The 24,249-nt window shown below is 41.7% G+C and overlaps 1 protein-coding gene across 3 annotated transcripts in view; it reads right to left on the bottom strand.

The window, feature by feature from the left end:
* RNF175 (ring finger protein 175) overlaps positions 1-7,449 on the bottom strand; it is a 48,111-nt gene extending 40,662 nt beyond the window's left edge. For 2 of the 3 annotated variants that reach the window (XM_042983736.1, XM_042983737.1), the window contains exon 1: positions 7,371-7,449. In XM_042983736.1, coding sequence (XP_042839670.1) covers positions 7,371-7,445 — 75 coding nt within the window. In that variant the 5' untranslated portion in view covers positions 7,446-7,449. Of the gene's footprint in view, positions 1-5,285; positions 5,327-7,370 lie in introns of those variants that run through there. The other variant, XM_042983738.1, reaches the window with a different exon arrangement.
* Between the last annotated feature and the right edge of the window lie 16,800 nt (positions 7,450-24,249).

Raw genomic sequence — 24,249 nt, 5'->3', positions numbered from 1 at the left:
ATAATTTTATCTTCTACATCACTGATTTGCTGCTCTGCTTCATTCATCCTCACCATCATGGCATCCATTTGAGATTGCATCTCGGTTATAGCATTTTTAATTTCAGCCTGACTAGATTTTAGTTCTTTTATCTCTGCAGAAAAGGATTCTCTGGTGTCTTCTATGCTTTTTTCAACCCCAGTTAGAATTCTTATAATCGTGGTTTTAAATTCTAGTTGAGACATCTTAATTATATCAGTGTTGATTAAATCCCTTGCCATCATTTCTTCCTGTTCTTTCTTTTGGGGTGAATTCCTCTGTCTTGTAATTTTGGAGGTAGAAAAAAATAATGAAATAAAATAAAAATAAAAAAGAAAACAAACATTAAATAAAGGAAGCTAGATCCTCACTATGTTTTGGTTTGATAGTTAAGAGAAGCTTGATAGAAAAGAGAAAAAAGAGAAAAGAAAAAAAATTAAAAGAAGAAATTAAAAATTAAAAAAATTAAATAATTAAATAGAATTAAATAAAAGAATAAAATTAAAAATTTGCTCTTTCTGTATTTAAGAAAAAAAAAGAAAATAAAAAAAACCAACATAAACAAAAACAGAAGCAAAGAAAATGAATAAACAAATGAACAAACAAAAAGAAACCCAAATGAAGCTCAATCCAGTTTCCCACAGAACTGAAACTCTGCAGCACAAAATGATCCATATACTAAGTGGGTGGAAGAGATCTTGTCTTCTGGGGGAGAGACCTGCTGCTCTGCTTCTCAGGCTGATTTTTCCTAGTGGAGATGATATGATACTCTATGTGGAAAACCCAAAAGACCACCAAAAAATTGCTAGAATTGATCCATGAACTCAGCAAAGTCACAGTATATAAAATCAATGTCTAGAAATCTGTTGCATTTCTATATACCAATAATGAAGCAGCAGAAAGAGAAATCAAGGAATTGATCCATTTATAACTGTACCAAAAACCATATGATACCTAGAAATAAACCTAACCAAAGAGGTAAACGATCTGTATGCTAAAAACTATAGAAAGCTTATGAAAGAAATTGAAGAAGACAAAAAAATGGAGAAACATTTCATGCTCATGGATGGGAGGAAGAAACTTTTTTTTTTTAATATTATTTATGGGGGGGAGGGGCACAGAGAGAGAGAGGGAGTGAATCTTAAGCAGGCTCCATGCGCAGCGCAGAGCCAGACACAGGGCTCAATCCCACAACTGTGAGATCATGACCTGAGGTGAAATCAAGAGTCGGACGCCTAACTGACTGAGCCATACAGGTAGGTGTCCCAAGAACAAACACTGTTCAAATGTCCATACCACCCAAAGCAATCTACACATTCAACGCAATCCCTATCAAAATAAAACCATCATTCTTTATAGAGGTAGAAAAAACTACTCTAAAATTTGTATGGAACCAGAAAAGACTTTGAATAGCCAAAGTAATGTTGAAAAAGAAAACCAAAGCTGGAAGCAATCACAATCCCGGACTTCAAGCTGTATTACAAAGCTGTAATCATCAAGATAGTATGGTACTGGCACAAGAACAAACACATAGATCAATGGAACAGAATACAGAACTCAGAAATGGACCCACAACTATATGGCCAACTAATCTTTGACAAAGCAGGAAAGAACATCCAATGGAAAAAAGACAGTCTCTTCAGCAAATGGTTCTGGGAAAACTGGACAGCAACATGCAGAAGATTCATTTTTCTTACACTATACAATAAATTCAAAATGGATGAAAGACCTTAATGTAAGACAGGAAACCATCAAAATCCTAGAGGAGAACACAGGCAGCAACTTCTTTGACCTTGGCTGCGGCAACTTCTTACTAGACATGTCTTTGGAGGCAAGGGAGACAAAAGTAAAAATGAACTATTGGGACCTTATCAAGATAAAAGCTTCTGCACAGTGAAAGAAACAATCAACAAAACTAAAAGGCAACCAACAGAATGGGAGAAGATATTTGCAAATGACATATCTGATAAAAGGTTAGTATCCAAAATCTATAGAGAACTTACCAAACTCAACACCCAAAAAACAAATAATCCAGTGAAAAAATGGGAAGACATGAATAGACACTTTTTCAAAGAAAACATCTAGCTGGCTAATAGACACATGAAAAGATGCTCAACATCACTCATCATCACGGAAATACAAAAAAAAAAAAACCACAATGAAATACCACCTCACACATGTCAGAATGGCTAAAATTAACAACTCAGGCAACAACAGATGTTGGCGAAGATGCAGAGAAAGGGGAACCCTTTGGCACTGTTGGTGGAAATGCAAACTGGTGCAACCACTCTGGAAAACAGTATGGAGGTTCCTCTAAAAGTTAAAAACAGAGCTACCCTATGACCCAACAATTGTACTACTATTTATCCAAAGGATACAAAAATGCTGATTTGAAGGGGCATATGCACCCCAATGTTTATAGCAGCGCTATTAACAATTGCCAAATTATGGAAAGAGCCCAAATGTCCATTGACTGATGAATGGAAAAAGATGTGGTATATGTATACAATGGAATATCCCTTGGTGATGAAAAAGAATGAAATCTTGCCATTTGCAACCACGTGGATGAACTAGAGTGTATGATGCTAAGTGACATAAGTTAGTCAGAGAAAGACAAATATCATATGATTTCACTCAAATGTGGGACTTAAGAAACAAAACAGATGAACATAGGGGAAGGGAAGGAAAAATAAAATAAGATAAAAACAGACAGAGAGGCAAACCATAAGAGACTCTTAATATAGAGAACAAACAGGGTTGCTGGAGGGGAGGTGAGTGGGGGATGGGCTTAAATGGGTGATGGGCATTAAGGAGGGCACTTGTTGGGATGACCATTGGGTGTTATATGTAAGTGATGAATAACTAAATTCTACCACTACTGCACTATATGTTAACTAGCGCTGATGAGGAAAACTGGCCTTCTCATGCCCTTCAGGTGTGTTGTGTACATTAAAACAGTTTCTCCAGAAAGAAATTTGGCAGGGCATGTCAAAATCTAAAGTGTTTGTTTATCCTATGTAGAATAGCGTAAGAATAATCTCTCACAAAATGAAGAGACAAATACACAGGGAAAGTGACACAGGTGTTTACATAGTTTTATTTATAATATTGAGAAATTGGCAACAATCTATGTGTCAACCCATGAGGGATTGGTTAATGAGTTATGATATATCTATAACAAAGGAAATCAATTGGCTCTTTAAAATGATCATGCAGATCCATATTTATTGACATAGAAATATTTCCATGACATATTTTAAGAGAAAAAGCATGCTTTGAAAACAGTTGTATAAAATATAAGCCTATTAATGTAAATATACAGTTACGTAGAATAAAGAAACATCCAGAAGAAAGAGATATCCAGAGCAGTCACCAAAATGCTAACAGGAATGATCCATGGGTGCTGGTGTATATTGGAATATTTATTCCTTTTTTATATTTGTCCATATTGAATATATTCTGCATGAACATATGTCATTTAAATTTTTTTTTTTGATGTTTATTTTTGAGAGAGAGAGCACAAGCAGGGGAGTGGCAAAGAGAGGGAGGGAGACACAGAACCCAAAGCAGGCTCCAGGCTCCAAGCTGTCAGCATAGAGCCCAACACAGGTCTTGAACCCATGACTCCAGAGATAATGACCTGAGCCGAAGTCGGATGCTTAACCGACTGAGCCACCAATGTGTCCCTGAATATATGTCACTTAAAAGAATTTAAGATGTCATTTTGATTCTGCTTCTCCTTTCCCCTGCCTCCTTGTCTATCAATTGCCAAGTCTTTTTTCCCTGCAGGACATTCCTGTTTACCTCTCCTCCCCTTTAACTCCCTTCTGAGCTTCAGATTCTTGTATCCACATGCCTTCTACATATCTCCACTTGGATGTCCCTCAGACACACAAGCTCAAGCTGCCCCAAACTGAGCATAGTAATTTCCCTCCAACCTGGTTCCATCCCAGTGCCCCCCTCTCACTCAGTAGCCCTACATCCCACCTAACCAGTTGTTCAAAACAGAAATATGGGTTGCCATTCTTGACCTTAATCCTCCACTTCCAACCCAGTACCCTCCTGCAGACCTTACCCCAATACTTGGCGAACCACTTCTTTCCACCTCAATGGCCTCTACGCCTACCATTATTCCTTCATTCAACAAACATCTATTGATTACATCCTGGGTACCAGGCACTGGGGTAAGAGCTGCCATACCATAAAGGTGAATAAGACATACAAGTTTCCTGTCCTCATGAATTGGGCCTTGTGCTCTAGAGAAAGTGTGGACAATGACCAAGTAAAGAAAACAATGACCTAATGTGGTAAATTCTATGAAGAAACTAAACAGAATGTGTGATAAAGAATAACCAGCATGGGGAGGGGCTGTTACTCTTTAGACTGGTTGGCAAGGCCTCCCTGAGCCTGAGGACGGATCCAACCTGGTGCGCAGAGGGTTCTCTTCTTCCAGGGGGGCTCCTACCTCCACTCCTTTTCTCCCTTCAAACAGTGAGGGTGATCCAATGAAAAGCAAACTGATCACATTTGTTCCCCCCGCTCAAAACACAAGTGGCTGCCCTTGTCATTAACACAGCTCCTGTGGCCCTTTCCAGCTTCTTTTCTTTCCACTGCCCCTGCACATCCTCTGCTCCAGCCAAGCAGAACTTTTCTGTCCCCTGAATGCTTTTCCTCCACCTTTTTTTTTTTTTTTTTTTTTTTTTGCTTTTCAAACCCCCTTTGGGGATGCCCTGGACTCTGCTTCCTCCAAGAGCCTTTTGGGCTAGGCCTCTCCAGTGGGTTCATTGTCCACTGAACACTGTTACCCCATGGCATGGTCATCGGTGATTTATTACTTGTCTTACTCCACCACTGAATACTCCCTGTCTGGTAACATTGCACACTCAATCAATACACAGTTGACTTTTGAACAATGCAGGGGTTAGGAGCACCAATCCCCCCACAGTCAAAAATCTGTGTCAAACTTTTGACTCCCTGCGACTTTACTACTAATAGCCTACTGTTGACTAGAAGCCTTAGCAATAACATAAATAGCCGATCAACACATATTCTGGATGTTATATGTATTGTATACTGTATTCTCACAAGAAAGTAAGGTAGAAAAAAACATGTTATTAAGAAAATCGTAAGGAAAAATGCATTTGGAGTACTGCCCTGTAAATAATCTGTGTGTAAGTGGATCTGTGCAGTTCAATCCTGTGCTGTTAAAGGGCTAACTGTATTTGAAAACTGCCTCCCTCTTAGTGCCAGCCCTCATCATTTCTAACCTCAGCTGCTGCCTCCAAATTAGTTTCCCCACTTTCAACTCTTCACAAAAATCCATCTGTTAGAAAAATATCGCTAAAATGAGTGGCAAAACCAGAACAGTAAACTCAAACTACTGCTATCCCTGGGACATATGTGAGCAGGAGCTAAGGATGTTAGGCTTGGAGAGCTGTGTTCAGTGATATGGAATCCATATCACTGGGCAAGGACAAAACTTCCACGGATGGAGCGGTAGGGAGGGGCTGTGTCTGGCCTACTCCAAGGTAGAGAACAGTGTTGAGGCAGAGATGGGTCCTCTGGGGAAATCAAAGCCTGCAAAGCAGGCCTCAGACAAGCAGAAAAGAGAACTGCCGAGTCCATGCTGTCTACTCTCTTGCACCCTAACTTTGAGGAGTCTCAGGAGCACATAGGGTGTAGCTGGCTTCCTAGGCCACAGGGAGAAGGAGGATGGGGAATTAGGGAGGGGGTGTTTGGCACAAAGAGGTACACAGGGAGCTGGGCAGACTAGAGTCCCAGATCATGAGGTTATATGTTTATTATTTATTCACTTATTTGTCCAATAAACATTTCCCGAGGCCCTGCCATTTGCCAGACTCTGTGCTTCGTTCTGGAAATACAGTAGCCAGCAAAGCAGAACAAGGGGGGATTAAGGGACAAGCTCTGAGTTGCTCCCAGGACAGAGTTAACAGGGGACCACACCTCCTGAGGGCAGTGGGCAAGGCAGCTATGGCATCCTTAAGGGAGAGCAAACATCAGCTGCAGAAGTGACTCTGCCAGTCTTCTGCCCTTCCCAGCACGCAGACTTCTTCATCCATAACGCTCTGTGAACGATCTGATCTGGGTTTGAAACCAGCAAGTAAGTCATGGAGTTCCCTTATAGCTTCCCCATGTTAGAGAATAAATCTCCAATGCATAGCATGATACAAAACTTGCCATAACCCAGCTTTCTCTTCCTATAAGCCTTCATGAACCTGGATTTCTGCCAGGGTCATAGTGAATATCCACTCTCACCCCCACCTTTCTCCATGGTCATTTCCCACCCCCCACCCCCAAATTTTTTTCACCTCCAAGTAATTTGGTATTCCCATTTCCTGCATGGAGAATTCTCATTTCCTCTCATGGCCACATGGAATCTCACCCATCCCCCTGAGGCCCAGCTCAAAAGCCCAGCCACCCCCATCTGCCCAGTCAGCCTTGCCCACCCTCCCTACCAGAAGCAATTCCTCGCTTCCTAGAAATCCTACAAAACTTCACTTGAACAGTAATTTCTTTGGGGACAGTAATTTCTTCCTACCCTCTATGAGTTATTTTGTCCTTGTTATACTGGGATGTGAGTTCCCAGAGGAAAGGTCTACCTCTAACTGCATCCCCCCGTATCCCAGGAGGAGCACAGTTCCTGCTATGTGATCATAGCCTAAGAATCATCTATAAATGAAAAATAGTAATGACGGGGTTTGAAATCACCATGGGAAACCTAGAGGGGATAGCTAGCCTACAGATTCTCAAAGCTTGAGCATCAGCGCCTCCTGGGAAATAGTCTGACTTGCAAAATGATGAGGCATTATCCCGGAGGTCAAGAATTAAAAACCCTGGGGGCAGAGTCCAACCATCTGCTTTTTACCTAGCTTTCAGAGTGATTCTGATGCTCGCTGCAGTTTGAGAACCATACAGTCAAGCCTGATGTACGCCCAGCACCCTTCAGCTGTCCTCTTCCTTCACCTGGGCCCTGGGGCTTCTGTCGGGGAGCTGGAAGGAGAGAGGGGCAACCAGTACTGAAAGCAGGGAATGGACAGGGATGAGTCGGATAAAGCTCATTCTGGAGGAGACGGAATGGGGGAGGCGGGGTAAGGGAGGGGAAAATGAGTAGGGGATGAGAAGGGAGAGGAGCGGGAGAGGGAGAGAGAAATGGAGAGGAGTTCGACTCCCGTGGGGTGGGGTAGGGAGAGGCGACGCCACGAACACCTTCCAGAAAGGTCATCCGTGCCGCGGCGGGGGACTCGGAGACCAGTCCGTGCGGCCACCCAGCCCCCGCGTGAGCCTAGGCACCCTGGCCCCGTGTCCCCCCGCCTGCGCCCGGCGCCCGGTACCTGCTCGTGCTGGGGAGGCGCCTCCGGCCCCGGCGCCGCCTCGCGCACCGCGGCCCCCGCGGCCCCCGCGGCCATGCCTCCGCCGCGGCGGCTCCAGCGCCCCGCGGGCCGGGGAGGGTCTCCGGGAGGCCGCTGGGGGACGCCCTTTCCGGCGCGAGCGCCCGGTGCCGTCTGAGCCTGCGGCGGCCCCGCCCCGGGCCGTGCGCCTCCCCTTCGCCCTGCGCCCGCGTCCCACCCTCCTCCTCGCTGAGGAGACCCTTTGGGGATCTTCCCCTCTGCAGACAAGCAGGGGTCGGCGATCGCGGCTCGTACAACATCCTGCGCCCGGCCCTGTGGGCTGGATAGGGGCCGGCGGTTTTATCACCAGGACGCAGGGCTGGAGGCCGGCTCGGAAGTAGGTAGGAAGAGATGTGGGGCGTACGGAGAGTGAGAAATGGAGGTGAGAGAGGTAGCGGGGGGTCGTTTTCTCCTCCGCCCCTTTCCTCAGAAGCCTTCACCCGAAGGCGGGAGTTCAGGTGGCTGTCCAAATCCTGGGAGACCAGGAGCCAGCTACACCCTATGTGTTCCCGAGACTCCTCAACCTCTGTTGCATCTCCAGTGGCGTTCCTGTCCCAGGGCCCATAGCCCCTTCTTTCCTCTTATCTGCAGTTTTAATAATTTGGACAGGTCCCTGGTGAAGTCACACCTAGCACCTCCAAAGATGATGGCGGGGGGGGGGGGGCGGGAAGAGAAAAGATGGAGCCTCTAGGGCCGGGTGCACTTCCCCCTGGGAAATCATTCCCAGCTTGCCTTTGTCCCCCCCCCCCCCACCTTCAGGGGTGTTCTCCTTGACCTCAGCAGTAGGCCTGAGCCTGCACTTACGGCCCAGAAAAGGCTGGAACATTTGGGGAAGCTTTTAGGAATGCACTGGTGTTAATGGAGGGCAATAGACAAAAAGGGAACAGGTAAGTAGGCAGTCTGACTTACAAAATATGGCTTACTCCATTCCAGTTTGTGATGGCTCATAGTTTTCAACACCTACACGGAGGTACCCGTGGAGGCTGCTGGACACATCTCTGCCATGGTGGCCTTGCCACCTAGCAGAGTGTAGAGACAAACATGCAGGACAATTAGTTGTGTTTCCTGTTCCAAGTACTGTGCTCTGTGGTAACGCATTCAGTTTTCACAACAAGGTCACAAGGTGGGTGGTGTTATTATCTCCATTTTACATGAGAACACTGAAGCACGAGAGGTGCAGAAGTTGGCCCAAGTTCCAAAACTAGTAGGTTAGGTACAGTGGGAATTTGCCTTTTGGATTCAAGGGTGGACAGGAGGGCTCAACTATGATTCAGGACCTGGGGACCAGTCAGAAAGCAATTGCTATAGTTCCAATGAAAGACAGCAATGGCCTTGGTGGTGTGTGTGAGTGTGTGTCGGGGTGGGATGGAAAGGAGATGGAGAGATGTGGATGGAGCCAGGAGATTTAGTTAACAGAATCTGTAAGACTTACTGATCCTCTAGGATCCTGCCTGGCATTTGGGCAGAGGGTGCTGAGAATGGGAATACTCAAAGAGCAGGAGATTTCTGGGTATAAAGATAATGAGTTCATTTAGACATGTTGCCTTCCTGCCTAGCTCTTGGCCTGTCTTCATGTGGCAAAGGCCATTTTTCTCTCCAGTCCAGGATGTCCTCGAATTCATCTGGATTCCTCTAAGTCAGCCACCTGCCCTCCCCAAGCCCCTGTAAAAGGTCCAGATGGAAATAGAATTTCCCTATCCTATAAACTCTGGCCCATTATCATTACCTAAGTTTTGGCTCCCTGATATGAGATTCTCTTCCTTGGTTGATTGACACCAGAAATGTCTACATATTTCGCTGGAGACACAGGTAAGCACAAAGGGAATTCTCTTCCTTCTGATTTCAGCTCAACAACCATCAGAGACTAAAACTCAAAAAGTTCATTTCTTCTCCACTGGTGATAATGGACTTACTCTACTCCACTCTATCATGCCTGGTTCCTTTAGTGACCCATTTCCAGATATAGGACCAATATCTTGTTTGCCAGAAAGGTAACCACTGCTTTCTGGAGTGGTGCAATTACTTTGCAACTCTGGAGTGGTGCAATTACTTTGCAACTCTGTTTTCCAAAGCAAATGCTTGGCAACTGACTCTCATAAATCCTGGAATAGACGAACAGCATTCCTGTTGCTTAGTGCTAATCTCTTCAGCATATGAGCCGTAGTTCGCGCATCCTTCTGTCATCTCTTGACCTACAGCCCTGAGGTGATTGTAATGATGTACTGAAGAAAATAAGCTGATGTCATAAAGGTGTTTCAAAAACAAGGTGGATTCAAGAAGAGGTGGATTCAAGAAGAGTTAGAAAATACTAAAATTAGAGTTAGTATGGTGTCTGGTGCAGAAATAGAGAAATAGACCCATGGAACAGAATAGAGAGCCCCCAAATGGACACATGCATTTACAGGAAGCTACTTTTATGACAGGAGTTGACAAATCATCAGGAAAGATGGACAATTAGTAATTAGCTTGCTATGCCAAGACAGAACAGGTGGTTTAAAAAGCAAAAGTTAAGAAGACAATTTAAAAAAATATCTTTGTCACCCCAAGGTGGTAAAAATATATTAAACAAAACTCAGAAACAACAAATCATAAAGGAAAAGATTAGTCAATTAGTCTATGTTAAAAAATTTTAATTTCTGTACAATAAAAAGTTGACATTAAAAAGCAGCAAGCCATGGACCGAGGGAATGTATTTGCATATATCTAGCTGTCAAAGAATTAGTGCTCAGGAAAAGATAGAACTGTTAGAAATTAATTTTTAAAAAGTGTAAATCAATAGAATGTGGGCAAAGAGTACAAACCAATTTTAAGAAATAAAATTATGAGATGTTTTTGTAACTTTAAGGGAATTAATTTTTACATTTATGTATATGCGAGTTAATCTAAAGTGCATACTTCACAGGAACGCCTTGTATATTTAAAAAAAAATTTTTTTTTAACGTTTATTTTTTTTTTGAGACAGAGAGAGACACAGCATGAATGGGGGAGGGGCAGAGAGAGAGGGAGACACAGAATCGGAAGCAAGCTCCAGGCTCTGAGCTGTCAGCCCAGAGCCCGAAGTGGGGCTTGAACTCGTGGACCGCGAGATCGTAACCTGAGCCGAAGTTGGACGCTTAACCGACTGAGCCACCCAGGCGCCCCACGCCTTGTATATTTTAAATTACTTATTGCAAAGTGCCTGCCTTCAGCCTTCCTACCCACTTTCTGACCAGCACTCATTGATTTTTTCCCTTTCTGCTGTCCTTCCCAGGACAACTGAACTGCCCTAGGCTGATGGTGCCACCTAATGGTTAGATCTTACAGAAGTCTGCTCTATTGTCTTACAAAGGGGTCTTTTTCAAGGAACTTTCTTTTTCGATTTTCTCCTTTCCTCTTTTCTCATGTCTTTTTTCATATTTACAGATAAAAATATATAGTTGATCCTTAGCCTCCCAGCTAGAATGAGTGATTTCAAATGTCTGTAACCAGGTGTGGTACTGGTCACATGGGGTAGGGTGGTAGAGGGAGACAGTCCAAACAACTGTGGGGCCTCCCTGCCATGAAGGAGGTGGCAGTCTTACAGTCAGTCTAACCAGGGGTAAGATGTCAAATTCAAACCATCCAGGCGATGTGAGTATCTGAGAGAGTTTGATCTCAGAAATCAGTGTGAAAGAGGCACCAAAAGCTCTCCACTTCTGTGATCCCTGGGGTCGGGGCAGACTGGGTCATAAATGGGGGTAATGGTTTCTAAAAGGAGAGGGACACTGAAGCTAGGTCCTACCTTGGTTGCTGAAATGGCTGCATAGAGACACTCCTGCTAACTCTTTTTCAGTCACCCCCACCAGCTAACCCCTCTTGGGTGCTAGGTTGGCCTTCAGGTGCAGACACTAGCCTCTTAGAATTGGTAGAAATCTTGCAAGCTAGTCTGATTCCCCATTGCTAGGGTTCCTGACTACAGCCCCAGTTGCCCTGGCCTCTCGGCCTTCCTGGATAGAAAGGAATTCCTGGATAGAAAGGCCTCTCGGCCTTCCTGGATAGAAAGGAATTCCTTTTCATCCTTTAATTAAATCTTCCTTTGCTTAAACACTACCCCTCAAGATAAATGAAAGAGCCTCAACTTTATTGCTTATCTCATTCTTTAATTATTAGTATTCTAATATTATTGAGCACTATTCTTTTTTTTGGCTGAAATGTACAGAGTCTAGCTATATTATGATTATGTGGAGTTTTGTGAGCTAGCTTGGGCCCGCATCACCATTTATAAGATCGCTTCTTTGGGAAAGTGCATTCTGCCTTTCAAACTACAGCCTTCTAAATGCACATTTGGAACACAATCCGTGTGTGAGCTGGGAGCCCTGTTCCCAATGTCTGTTGGCCCAGGGCAGCCCCACAACCAAATGACATGTGGTTTAAGGTTCCTGTCGCAGCCGGTTCATTTAAGTAATGTTAGCTGGAGCTCAGTTCAGATTCTCAGGTTTCTGGTTCATTCGGAATAGGGGAGGCAGCAGAGTCACAAGTGTTCAGACAGCAGCTTGTGTGGGACTCCCCACTCTCTATAGAGGCATGGCACATTCCTGCTTTTCCGTGGTTTACCCTGTAGGTTTTAGGACTGAGCCTCTTCTGAAGGCAAGCTTTTTAGTTCTGTTGAACAATTGATCTTAAAAAGAAGAACTCCTTTTAAAAACCAACTAGGCTTTCAAGCTCAGAAGTTCAGCTAGGGTCATTCTCATTTATTGAGTTCAGGGGCCCTCTCAGTAGGAGGGAAAACCACATTTAAATCCTTGATGGGGCTCCTTGCCTTCCCCTCTCCTTGTTTTCTTTTCCCGGTGCCTGCTTGCAGAAGTCTCGTCTTTAGTAAGTTAGAAGCCAGACAGTCGGGCCAGGCAAACCAGTCTCCACTGTCCTAACTGTAAAAGGAGTTAACATTTATCAAACACCCACAGTGTGCCAGACATGGGGCTGAGCATGTTATGTATCTGATATCATTTAATCCTCAGAATGAGCCCCAGTGACAGGTGTTACTGCCCACATTTTACAGGTGAAGACATTTAAGTTAAAGAAATGAATTGCTTTATCTAAGAACGTATAGCAGCAACCACCGCTCTGTTGGGTCCCTGACCCCTGGGTTGTGTGGGAGGCCACTGCTTGGGGGGTAGGGGAGTGGGGCAGAAAACTTGGTCCTGGAGTGGAAGCTGTATTTGTCATCTCCAGATGAGACCAGGGCCTTGCCCTCCCAATTCCTACACCTCAGGTTAATTGCCAAGATCACATTGCACCTCTGTTCTGCAAAAGTCACATTCTCACAACAGAAAAATACTAATGTTCCTCTTTTCTCTTGACTTTAGATATTTGTCCTACTTGGGGGCTTGAAACAGATCAGTTATAGAAGCAATAACAAGTAGACACAGATTTGTTTTGCTGGAGTATAAAGCCTTCCAGTGAGTATAAACCCTCCTGGCCTTACACTCCCATTTCCAGTAATTGTGCTTGTGCCCCAGGCCTCTTCCTGGCTTATGGAGGGAGAGTGAGGACAGGAGTTAGCCCATTACCTGCAGACAGCCATTAGTCCAGAAGAAGGGGCTGCTGTCACTGTGGCCACAGACTTTTGCCATCTACCCATAACAGGACCATTGAGATCTCTGTACATTGATTTGGATACAAACTTAAAATGCAAAAATAGGCTTAAATTGTGCCCTTAACATAATTCCATGCAGTGCATATACTACTATATTTTCTCTTGTTTTGTTTTAATATTTATTTATTTATTTATTTATTTATTTATTTATTTAGAGAGCAGAGGAGGGGCAGAGAGAGACAGAGAATCCCAGGCAGGCTCTGCAGCTGTCAGCATAGAGCCCAACACAGGGCTTGAACCCATGAACTATGGGATGATGACCTGAGCTGAAATCAAGAGTTGGACACTTAACTGACTGATCCACCCAGGCACCCCAACTACTATTTATTTTATAATGTGTCATTGTTAATCAGAAGGGGGACACACTTTTACCAACTCTTAGAGATGCCCAGATGTGGTTAGGAGAAGGAAAGCAGTGTATAGGGTAAGGCCTGAGTCTGTTCCATTCTACCTGTTATTGCTTCTTATAATGAATGAGCATAAATTTTGGTGTTTAGCCACGTAACTCTAAAAATATGTGGCATCCATGAGTGTTGGAGATGAGTTGCTTTTCTAATGTATTCTATAAATGCAGTAATCCTGGCACACTATATAAATAGTTGAAATAGTGCACGCATGGAAATAAAACACGTATCTATTTATTTTTTTACTTTATTTTAGAATATCAGAAAAATGGAATATCAGTGTTTTTGATGTTTGTTGTTGATGTCAATTTTTCTTTGGGGAGGATTTCAATTATTCTAAGTTACCAAATGGTTATAAACAGAAATTTCGTGCTGGGCATGTTGTCTAATGCCTTTTGAAAATTTAATATTTTGGCATAAGATTGTATATGTTTAATTTGTACACTAAACACATTTTGCTCTGGTCTCAAAAGAAGGAAAATTTTAGAAGCCATCCTGGATACAATAGTTAGAGGGTAATTTAGGGAAGTTAGACTTTACTAGTTTAAGATTTTCTGAATCTTACAAATATCCATAAAGGTGGTCATAGTTTGGGGGACAACTTTAGGTGAACAACTCAAAGGAAGTTTTACCCTATTAGAAACGTGGAGAAGGACATTGTGTGGTTTCAATGCACTGTAATACTTGAGTTGGGTCCTGCCTGTACTAGTGGCTCTCTAGAGTTTTTTGGAGGGAGGGTCTTTATTTTTTCACCTTAGTTACTATTGTAAAAAAATTAAAAAAAATTTTTTTTAATGTTTTTATTTATTTTTGAGACAGAGCAAGACAGAGCATGAGCAGGGGAGGGGCAGAGAGAGAGGGAGACACAAATCTGAAGCAGGCTCCAGGCTCTGAGCTGTCAGCACAGAGCCAGATGCGGCGCTCGAGCTCACAGACTGTGAGATCATGACCTGAGCGGAAGTCGGATACTTAACTGACTGAGCCACCCAGGCTCCCCCAAAAAATTTTTCTTTAATGTTTATTTATTTATTTATTTATTTATTTATTTATTTATTTATATTTACGTTTATTTATTTTTGAGACAGAGAGAGACAGAGCATGAACAGGGGAGGGTCAGAGAGAGAGGGAGACACAGAATCTGAAACAGGCTCCAGGCTCTGAGCTCTCAGCACAGAGCCCGATGCGGGGCTCGAACTCACGACTGCGAGATCATGACCTGAGCCAAAGTCGGTCACCCAACCGACTGAGCCACCCAGGCGCCCCAATGTTTATTTATTTTTGAGAGAGAGACAGAGACAGAGACAGAGCATGAGCAGGGAAGAGGCAGAGAGAGAGGGAGACACAGAATCTAAAGCAGGCTCCAGGCTCTGAGCTGTTAGCACAGAGCCTGACACGGGGCTCAAACCCAGAGCTGTGAGATCATGACCTGAGCTGAAGTTGGACGCTTAACTGACTGAGCCAACCAGGCGCCCCTCCCCTTAGTTGCTATTATGTTCATATTCAAAGTATACATTTACAGCTTTATTAATAGTGAAATGAGAGTGAAAAATCTTTTGCTAATATGTCATCTGAGTGAAGAATCATCAAAGAGAATAGTCGGAGCTGGTAACAGAAGCATGAAAATCCTGATCATTTGCTGGGCTTGGGGTTGGTTGATCATCTTTGGTTTTTAAATGGCCTGAGGACTGGAGGGGACACCAGCCCATGAAAAATACCGCCAGTAAGAGATATTCATGAATGGGGGAAAAGTTTGTGGAAGGTGAAGTTAAATTTGGTTTAACATGGTTGCTTTTGAAGCATCTCTAGGCCATGCAGGCAGAGTTGTCCACAGAGACAAACTCACTCGAGAAGAAAATTAGGGATAGAGAGAGAGATTTGGTGCTTGACAGTGGTGGACTCTATAGGAGTGAGTAAGAGTGTCCAGAAAGCCTGTATCGTGAGAAAAGAAGGAGGTCCAGGAGTATAGTTGACAAGACAACAGGATTTATAATCAAACAAATTTGGTTTCAAGACTCAACTATAACACATTCGTGTATGACCTTTAAGCCTTGAGGCATCTGACTTTTTAAATTTTTTTTAACGGTTACTCATTTTTGAGAGACAGAGAGAGACAGAGTACAAGCAGGGGAGGGGCAAGGAGAGAGGGGGAGACACAGGATTCAAAGCAGGCTCTAGGCTCCGAGCTGTCAGCACAGAGCCCGACTCGGGACTCGAGCCCATGAACTGTGAGATCACGACCTGAGCCAAAGTCAGACGCTTGACCAACTGAGCCACCTAAGTGCCCTGGGACATCTGACATTTTTCGCTAACAGGCTTGGGATATAATTCACATACCATACAATTTGCCATGAATCAAAGTGTATGAATCAGTGGTTTTTAGTATATTCACAAAACAATGCAATTGCCACTGCTATCTAATTCCAGAACGTTTCATCACCCCAAAAGAAACCCATTCATTAGCAGACACTCTCCCTTTCCCGCTTCCTCCATCCCCTAGCAACCACTGATCTGTCTGTGTAGATTTTACTGTTGTGGATGCTTCATATAAATGAAATCATACAATATGTGGCCTTTGTGTGTCTGGCTTCTTTCAGTTAGCATGACGTTTCTGAGGTTGATCTATGTTGTAGTATGTATCAGTACTTCATTCCTTATTATGACTGAATAATACTCCTTTAGATGATTATACTACGTTTTGTCTTTCTACTGATCAGTTGATAGGCTTTGAGGTTGTTTCTACTTTTTGACTATTATGAATAATGCCGCTGTGAAAGTTCATATAAAAGTAGTTTTGTGGATATATGTTCTCAGTTCTCTTTGAGTATATGTTTAGGAGTGCTGTTGCTGGGTCATATAGTAACCCTATGTTTAAGATTTTGAGGAACTGTCAAGCTGTTTTCCGAGTCAGCTGTACTATTTACAACCCACCAGCAATGTATGAGGGTTCTGAGTTTTCCACATCTTCACCAACAGTTGTCATTCTCTGACTAATAGATTGTAGCCATTCTAGTTGGTATGGAGTGTATCTCACTGTGACTTTGATTTATATTCCCTAATGACTGATAACGTTGAACATCTTTTTCATGTGATTATTGGCCATTTGTATATCTTCTTTGAAGAAATGTCTAGATCCTTTGCCCATTTTAAGATTGGGTCACAAGTCTTCTTATTGCTGAGTTTTAAGAGCTATTTGCATATTCTGGATACCAGTTAACTTACCAGCTGTATGATTTGCAAAGATTTCCTCCCATTCTGTCTACTTTCTTTTTATTAATTTTTTCAATGACATGCTTTGAAGCACAAAAGTTCTAAAAGTATCTATTTTTTCTTTTATATGTCTGCTTTTGGTATCATGTCTGGAACAAATCATCACCTAATCTTAGGCAGTAGAGATTTATTCCCATGTTTTGTTTTTTTTTTTTCTAAGAGTTTTATAGTTTTTGTTCTTACAGGGAGATCTTTGATCTGTTTTGAGTTAATTTTTGTATGTGGTATGAGATAGAGGTCCAACTTCATTCTTTTGCATGCTGATACCCAGTTGTCCTTTCTTCATTTGCTGAAAAGACTACTCTTTCCCCTTTGAATTATTACCTTGGTCACACTTGTCATAAACCATTTGCATAAATATAATGGTTTATTTCTAGACTCTCAATTCTGTTCCTTTGATCTATGTGTCTGTCTGTCCTTGTACTAGTACTACACTGTCTTGATTACTGTAGCTTTGTATTAAGTTTTGAAAGTCTTCCAATTTTATTTTTGTTGTCTAAGGCTGTCTTACCTATTTTTGATGCCTTACATTTTCATAAGAGTTTTAGAGTCAGCTTGTCAACTTTTGCAAAAAAAAAAAAGGCATCTGGAATATTGATAAGGATTGTATTGAATCTATAAACCAAGTTGGGGGTAATATTGCTGTATTAGCAATATTAAGTCTTCCAATTCATGAACATGGGATCTTTTTATTTAGTTCTTTAATTTATTTCAATGATGTTTTGTAATTTTCAGTGTACAAATCTTGCATTTTGTTACATTTATTCCAAAGTGCTTTATTGTTTTTAATTCTATGGTAAATGGAATTGTTTTCTTTCTTTTTTTAATTAATTTTTTAATGTTTATTATATTTGAGAGAGAGAGAGAGAGAGAGAGAGAGAGAAACAGAGTGCGAGTGGAAGAGGGGTAGAGAGAGAGGGAGACACAGAAGCCGAAGCAGGCTTCAGGCTCTGAGCTGTCAGCACAGAGCCCAATGTGGGGCTTGAACTCACGAGCTGTAAGATCATGACCTGAGCCAAAGTCGGAGACTCAACGCTCCAGGCACCCCTGGAATCGTTTTCTTAATTTTATTTTTGAATTGTTCAATACTAGAGTATAGACATATAGTTTATTTTGTATGTTGAACTTGGATCCTGTAGTCTTGCTGAACTCATTTATTAGTTCTAATGGTTTTTTAGTGGATTCCTTAGGACTTTCTACATACAAGATCATGTCATCTATGAATAGAGGTAGTTGCTTTACTTCTTCCTTTCCAATCTGGATTCTTGTGTTCTCTCTCCCTTTCTTTCTCTCCCCTCCACTCCTGTCTCCTCCCCTCTTTCTTCTTCTCTCCTTTCCTGATCTCTTCCTTCCCTTTTCCTCTCCTCCCTGTTCTCTCTTCTCTCCTTCCCTTCCCTCCTTTCTTCACTCTCCCTGCCCCCCACCCCCAACCATTTCTTTCCTTAGGCATTCTCAAGTGCTTACCTGTTATCTTTTGATATGATCATGATCATGTGGTTTTTGTGCTTTGTTCTATTAATATAGTGTATTACATAGATTGATTTTCTCATGTTAAACCAAGTCAGCATTCCTGGGATGAATCCCACTTGGTCATGGTATAATTCTTTCAATATGCTGCTGGATTGTTGAGGTTTTTTGCATCTATATTCATAAAATGTATTGGCCAGTAGTCTTCTTTGCTCGTAATTTCTTGTGATTGTCTGGTTATAGTAATCACGGTACTGCTGGCCTCACAGAATGAACTGGGAAGTGTGTCCTTCTATGTTTTGGATGAGTTTGTGAATGACTGATGTTAATTTTTAAAATATTTGTTAGTGGGGTGCCTGGGTGGCTCAGGAGGTTGAGCATCCAAATTCATCTCAGGTCATGATCTCGCGGTTCGTGAGTTTGAGCCCTGCATCAGGCTCTGTGCTGACAGATCAGAGCCTGGAGCCTGCTTGCAGTTCTGGGTCTCCCTCTCTCTCTGCCCCTCCCCTGTTCGTGCTCTGTCTCTCTCACTGTCTTTCAAAAATAAACATTTAAAAAAGTAAAATATTTTTTAGAATTCATAAGTGAAACCCTCTGGGCTGGAGCTTTTCTTTGTGGGATTTTTTTTTTTTTAACTAATAATTCAGTGTCTTTACTTGTTACAGTTCTGTTTAGATTTTCTATTTGCTCTTGAGTCCGCTTTTGTAGTTTGTATATTTCTAGGAATTTGTCAGTTTTGCTTAGGTTGTCTAATTTGTTGGCCTAAAACTCTTCATAGTATTCCCTTACAATTCTTTACCTTCTGTGAGTTGGTAGTAATATTCCTTTTTCACTCCTGGTTTTAGTGATTTAGATCTTTTCCCTTTTTATTTAGGTCAGTCTAGCTAAATTTTTGTCAGTTTTGGTGATTTTCTTAAACAATCAGCTTTTATTTTCTCTATTGTTTTTCTGTGCTCAATTTTATCTGCTCTAATCTGTATAATTTCCCATCTTCTGCTTTTTTGGGGCCTTGTTTGCTCTTATTTTTTTAAAGATAGAAGGTTAAATTATTGATTTGAGCTCTTTCTCCTTTAAACATTTTTTTTTTCATATTTATCTATTTATTTTGAGAGAGAGAGAGAGAGAACAAACGGGAGGGGCAGACAGGGAGCAAGAGAATTGCAAGCAGGTTCCATGCTGTTAGCGCTGAGTGCAATGCAGGGCTCTAACCTATGAACCATGAGATCATGACCTGAGCCAAAAGCAAGAGTCAGATATTTAACTGACTGAGACACCCAGTCGCCCCAGATCTTTCTCATTTTTTAATGTAGCCTTTACAGCTGTTTCCCTCTGAGCATTGCTTTAGCTGCATCCATTTGTTTTTAGTACATCGAGATTTAGTTTTCATTCACCTAAATTTCAAACACATTTAGGAATGTGTTGTTTAATTTTCACATATTTGTGAATTTCCCAAGTTTCCTTCTGTGATTTATTTCTAGTTTTGTTTCATCATTGTTAGAGAACATACTTAGCATGATTTGGGTCCTTTTGAATGTATTGAGGCTTGCTATACGGCTTAACACATGGTCTGTCCTGGAGAATGTTTTCTGTGCACTTGGGTGGTGAGCTCAAGGATTTCAGGGCTGATCAAGGAAAGACAGGAACATGAGATGGCAGTATTGCACAATAATATTATTGGGCCCTATTTTGCTGGGGTTATAAGAGAGGGGAAGTCTCTCCCAGCAGGCGGCTAAAAGGGGAAGAGGGAAAGGGAACTCTCAGAGAAGAGGGGAATGGAGGGGGGCTTATGTGTTTAGAGGATGTCATTCAGCAGGAAGTGGGGAGTATCTGAGTCAGAGAGCACCAAAGGGCATCAGCGGTTTGAGGTATTTTACGGCCACAAGGTTTGTGGCTAGCAGATATTTGGTGTAGTTTTGCAGGGTATGCAAAACAAGCGGGTTATAAATGGCTAAAAATATGATTATTTTGGTTATATTGAAAGCAATTGGATATGTAAGAATTTGAGTTTGGCTTTGAGCTGATGGTGCCAACTTGCTGTGAAAAAGAATAAACAACATAAGGGCCAACATACAGGGGCCATCTTGGCTCATGTATATAACAACTGGAGAAAAATGTGTATTCTACTGTTGTTTGGTGGATTGTTCTATAGATGTCTGTTAGGTATAGGTGGCTTTAGTGTTGTCCAGATCTTCTGTTTCCTTCTTGAACTTCTGAGTATTTGTCCAATCTACTAATTGAAAGTGAGGCTTTCGAGTCACTAGTATTTTTGGATTGTCAATTTCTCCTCTTTGTCCCCTCTCTGCACATCTCTCTCACTTTCTCCTTTGCCGAGGTAACTCTCTCATATCATCATAAGTTGCTCAGGATTTATGGAGGTGGTCAGGCTCTGCTGGGCAGGGGGTAACTTTATTGGTTTGGGGGCGGTTTTCAGTTTATTTTTCCTTTCCTGGCCTTGCATCACAGGCCAGTGTTCTTACTCTAGTCCTCTATTGGACACGAGTTTAATGGAGTTAGGCCAGGAAATGCTACACTCAGAACCTCTCCCCTTTCATTTTCAGTAGCTAGTGAGTGTTAATACTGTTAAAAGTATGAAAAACTAAAAAGGGTATTATGACCTCTTCATACCACCTCCTAATTTTCCTTCTTATTTTTTTTAAGTTTACTTATTTATTTTGAGAGAGACTGAGACGGTGTGAGTCGGGGGGAGGGGAGCACAGAGAGGGAGAGAGAGAGAATCCCAAGCAGGCTCTGTGTTCCCAGCCTGACATGGGCTTGAACCCACAAAACAGCGAGATCATGACCTGAGTCAAAACCAAAAGTCAGATACTTAACTGACTGAGCCACCCAGGTGCCTCTCCTTCTCATTTTAAAAAGTGTCAGTAAGTATACTTACTATGTTAACTGTTTTGATGCTTAAAAGAATTTAAATATCAAAAATCAAATGCTTTTCTCATTTTGTCTTGTTTTGGAACCCCTGCTTTATTGGCACTTTAAACACAATGTTTTGCCCATCAAAGAATTAAATACTACAAGAAGTCTCCCTTGCTGCCTAGGACCTGGGACCAATATCCGGGGCATGACTACTACCCCCCTCCTCCCATGCCCATGCAGACATCATCAAAGCCATATGTATATCCTCTTCCACCAAATGTCTGTTCATGTCTTTTCACTCATTTTCTAAGTGCATTGTGATTTTTTACTGTTGAGTTTTGACAGTTCTTTTTATATCCTGAATACAAATCCTTGGTCAAATATGTGGTTTGCAAGTATTTTCTCTAATCTTCAATTTATCATTTCATTCTATTGACAGGTTCTTTTCCCCCCTTAGTTTTATTGAAGCAGAATTGACAAATTGTAAGACATGGAAAGTGTACAATGTCATGACTTGAGGTACTTTTAACAGTAGTTTTTGGACAGTAAAAGTTTTAAATTTTAAAGAGATTTAATTTATCAATTTTTCCTTTTATGGATTATGCTTTTGGTACCAAAAGCTCTTTGCCAAGTACTAGGTCTTCAAGACATAAATTTATCTTCTGTTTTTTCCTAAAACTTTTATAGTTTTATGTTCTACATTTAAGTCCATGATCCATTTTGAGTTAATTTTTGTATATAATGTGAGGTTTAGATTATTATTTTTTTTGCCAATGGGATATGCAGTTGTTCCAGCACCATTTGTTGAAAACATTATTCCTACTCCATTGTATTACATTTACAACTTTATCAAAAATTAATTGAGCAGATTTGTATGGGTTCATTTCTGGGTTCTTTATTCTGTTTCATTGATCATATGTCTGTTTCTCCACCAGGACCACACAGTCTTGATTAGTGTAGCTATAACAGTAAGCCTTAACATTGGGAAGAATGATTTCTCCTACTTAAGTCTTGTTCAAAATTTTTCTGGCTGTTCTAGAGCCTTTACCATTCACTATAAATTTTAGAATAATGCTGTCAGTGTTTACAAAGAAGTTTGCTGAGATTTTAAAATAAGAATTACATTAAACCTATAGATCAATTTGAGGAGACTTGACATCTTTACGATATTGAGTTTTCCAATGTGGGAACATCGTGTATCTTTCCAGCCTTGTATACCTTGAGGAAATCTAACATGGTTGTAGTGTATCATTCTTTTAATACATTGTTGGATTTGATTTGCTAATATTTTGTTGAGAATTTTTTAATCTAAGTTCATGAGAAATATTGGTCTCTAGTTTTCTTTTTTTCCTGCTGTTTTTTGTCTAGTTTTGGCGCAGGGCAATACTAGCTTCGTAAAATGAATTGGGACACATCCCCTCTTCTACTTTCTGGAAAAAGTTGTATAAAATCTGTGTCAATTCGTCTTTAAATGTTTGGTAGAATTCTCCAGTGAAAGTTTCTAGGTTTGGACATTTTTATTTTACTATTATTGTTTTTTAAAGTTTAATTATTTATCTTGAGAGAGACAGAGAGCACAAGCAGGGGAGGGGCAGAGAGAGAGGGAGAGAGAGAGTATCCCAAGCAGAATCTGCACTGCCAGTGTGGAGCCCAACAAGGGGCTCAAACCCACAAACTGTGAGGTCATGACCTGAGTCGAAATCAAGAGTCAGATAGCTTAACTGACTGAGCCACCCAGGCGCCCCTTGATTTTACTATTATTTTAATGTGAACTTATTTGTGCCCTGAAGAACAAATGGGACTCAGAAAGACTGTGTCCAGGAAGGTCTGGAGAAATTTGGGTCTCAGTTAGTATTGTCTGTCACATGTATGTGTCACATTAGACTGTGAGCTTCTTCAGAGTGCCCATTGTGTGTTGGTCATCATTGGAACCTCAGCACCTGAGAGAGCACCTGGCACAGAGTAGGTTGCTCAGTGTGAGATTGTTGAATAATTGAATGAATTCTCCGCTCTAGCGTTGCTGAAGGCTTGAAGCTTGGTGTTGTTGGAGAAGCCTAGTGAGGAGAGGGTTTGAGTCTTTCTTTGGAGGTGGAAAAGTCTCTTTGGAAGAAAGGAGGGGCTGATGGTATTTATGGCTCCATTTCTTCCTCCCATCTGCCTGAGCTGCTACCACTCAGGCTCCGACCACCCATACTAACTAGAGCAACCCATTGTGTCCAAGAACCTGAAAAGCATGGTGAGCTGGTGGAACAGAGGGTCATGTAGGGGTTAGGACTAGGACTGGCTGCAGACTGGTGCTCCTTCCTGCTGTGGATATGTCCTTATACAGAAACAAGGTCTGAGAATTATACCTCAAAACTGAGGATGGACAAATGAAAATGTATTGAGCTTAGGCATAGTTTATAGAGTAGTCATTCTTTATTATTTTAGAGTTGAATGGTCTCAGGTTTGCAGAAAATAATTATATTGCCTAGGTCTCTCTGAATTTCAAAAGCTACCCCAAGGTGTTTTCCACTTGTACTGTAGTTTCTCGTTGGCCAAGTGGTTTGTTTTGATATCCATTAAATTATACAGTTTTAGAAGATTTTTTGACAGAGCTACATTTGAGTGTAGGTGCACATGACAGCACATGCAGGCAGGAGTGAATGAATAGGTTTTTAGGTGTACTTCTACTGGGGACCAAGTTATTAAGTTCTAGTACTTTGCTCATTTCATAGCATAGCAGAATGCCTGGATTGTTAAATAAATGATTGTTATTACTCCGTACTGGGACACCTTGTGGCATTTAAGTCCTTTGATTTGTTCTTCTAGCACTGTGTGTATGGGCTGCTACCTTTAGTAATTGAAATATTTTTGTAGCACTCACCTATCTGCCTCACATTCTGGACAATCATGGACTGCTTCAAAAAATTTTTATTATGTTGACTGGGCTAAATGTTGATCCGTTGTTTTGTAGTTTGAGAATTTTGGAATTCTATGGATTATAAAAGCAATGGACCTTATGCTAGGTTACTGGTAGTGTCGAGAACAGTACCTTGAGCATGATAATTGCACAATAGTGTAGTTGATTGGCCAGTGTGTAAAACTGATTATAAATACTGAATGTTAAGGCTCTCTCCTAATAGAAGATATTCTGGTGCAACTCACTGAAAGTTCTTTCCTTGAAAGCATCTTTACCCTGATCCTAAGCTCAACCTGA

The sequence above is a fragment of the Panthera tigris genome, chromosome B1, assembly GCF_018350195.1.
Source record: "Panthera tigris isolate Pti1 chromosome B1, P.tigris_Pti1_mat1.1, whole genome shotgun sequence".
NCBI classification, from domain to species: Eukaryota; Metazoa; Chordata; class Mammalia; order Carnivora; family Felidae; genus Panthera; species Panthera tigris.
The sequence above is the reverse complement of the archived record's forward strand: the minus strand, read 5'-3'. Positions and strand labels throughout refer to the sequence as shown.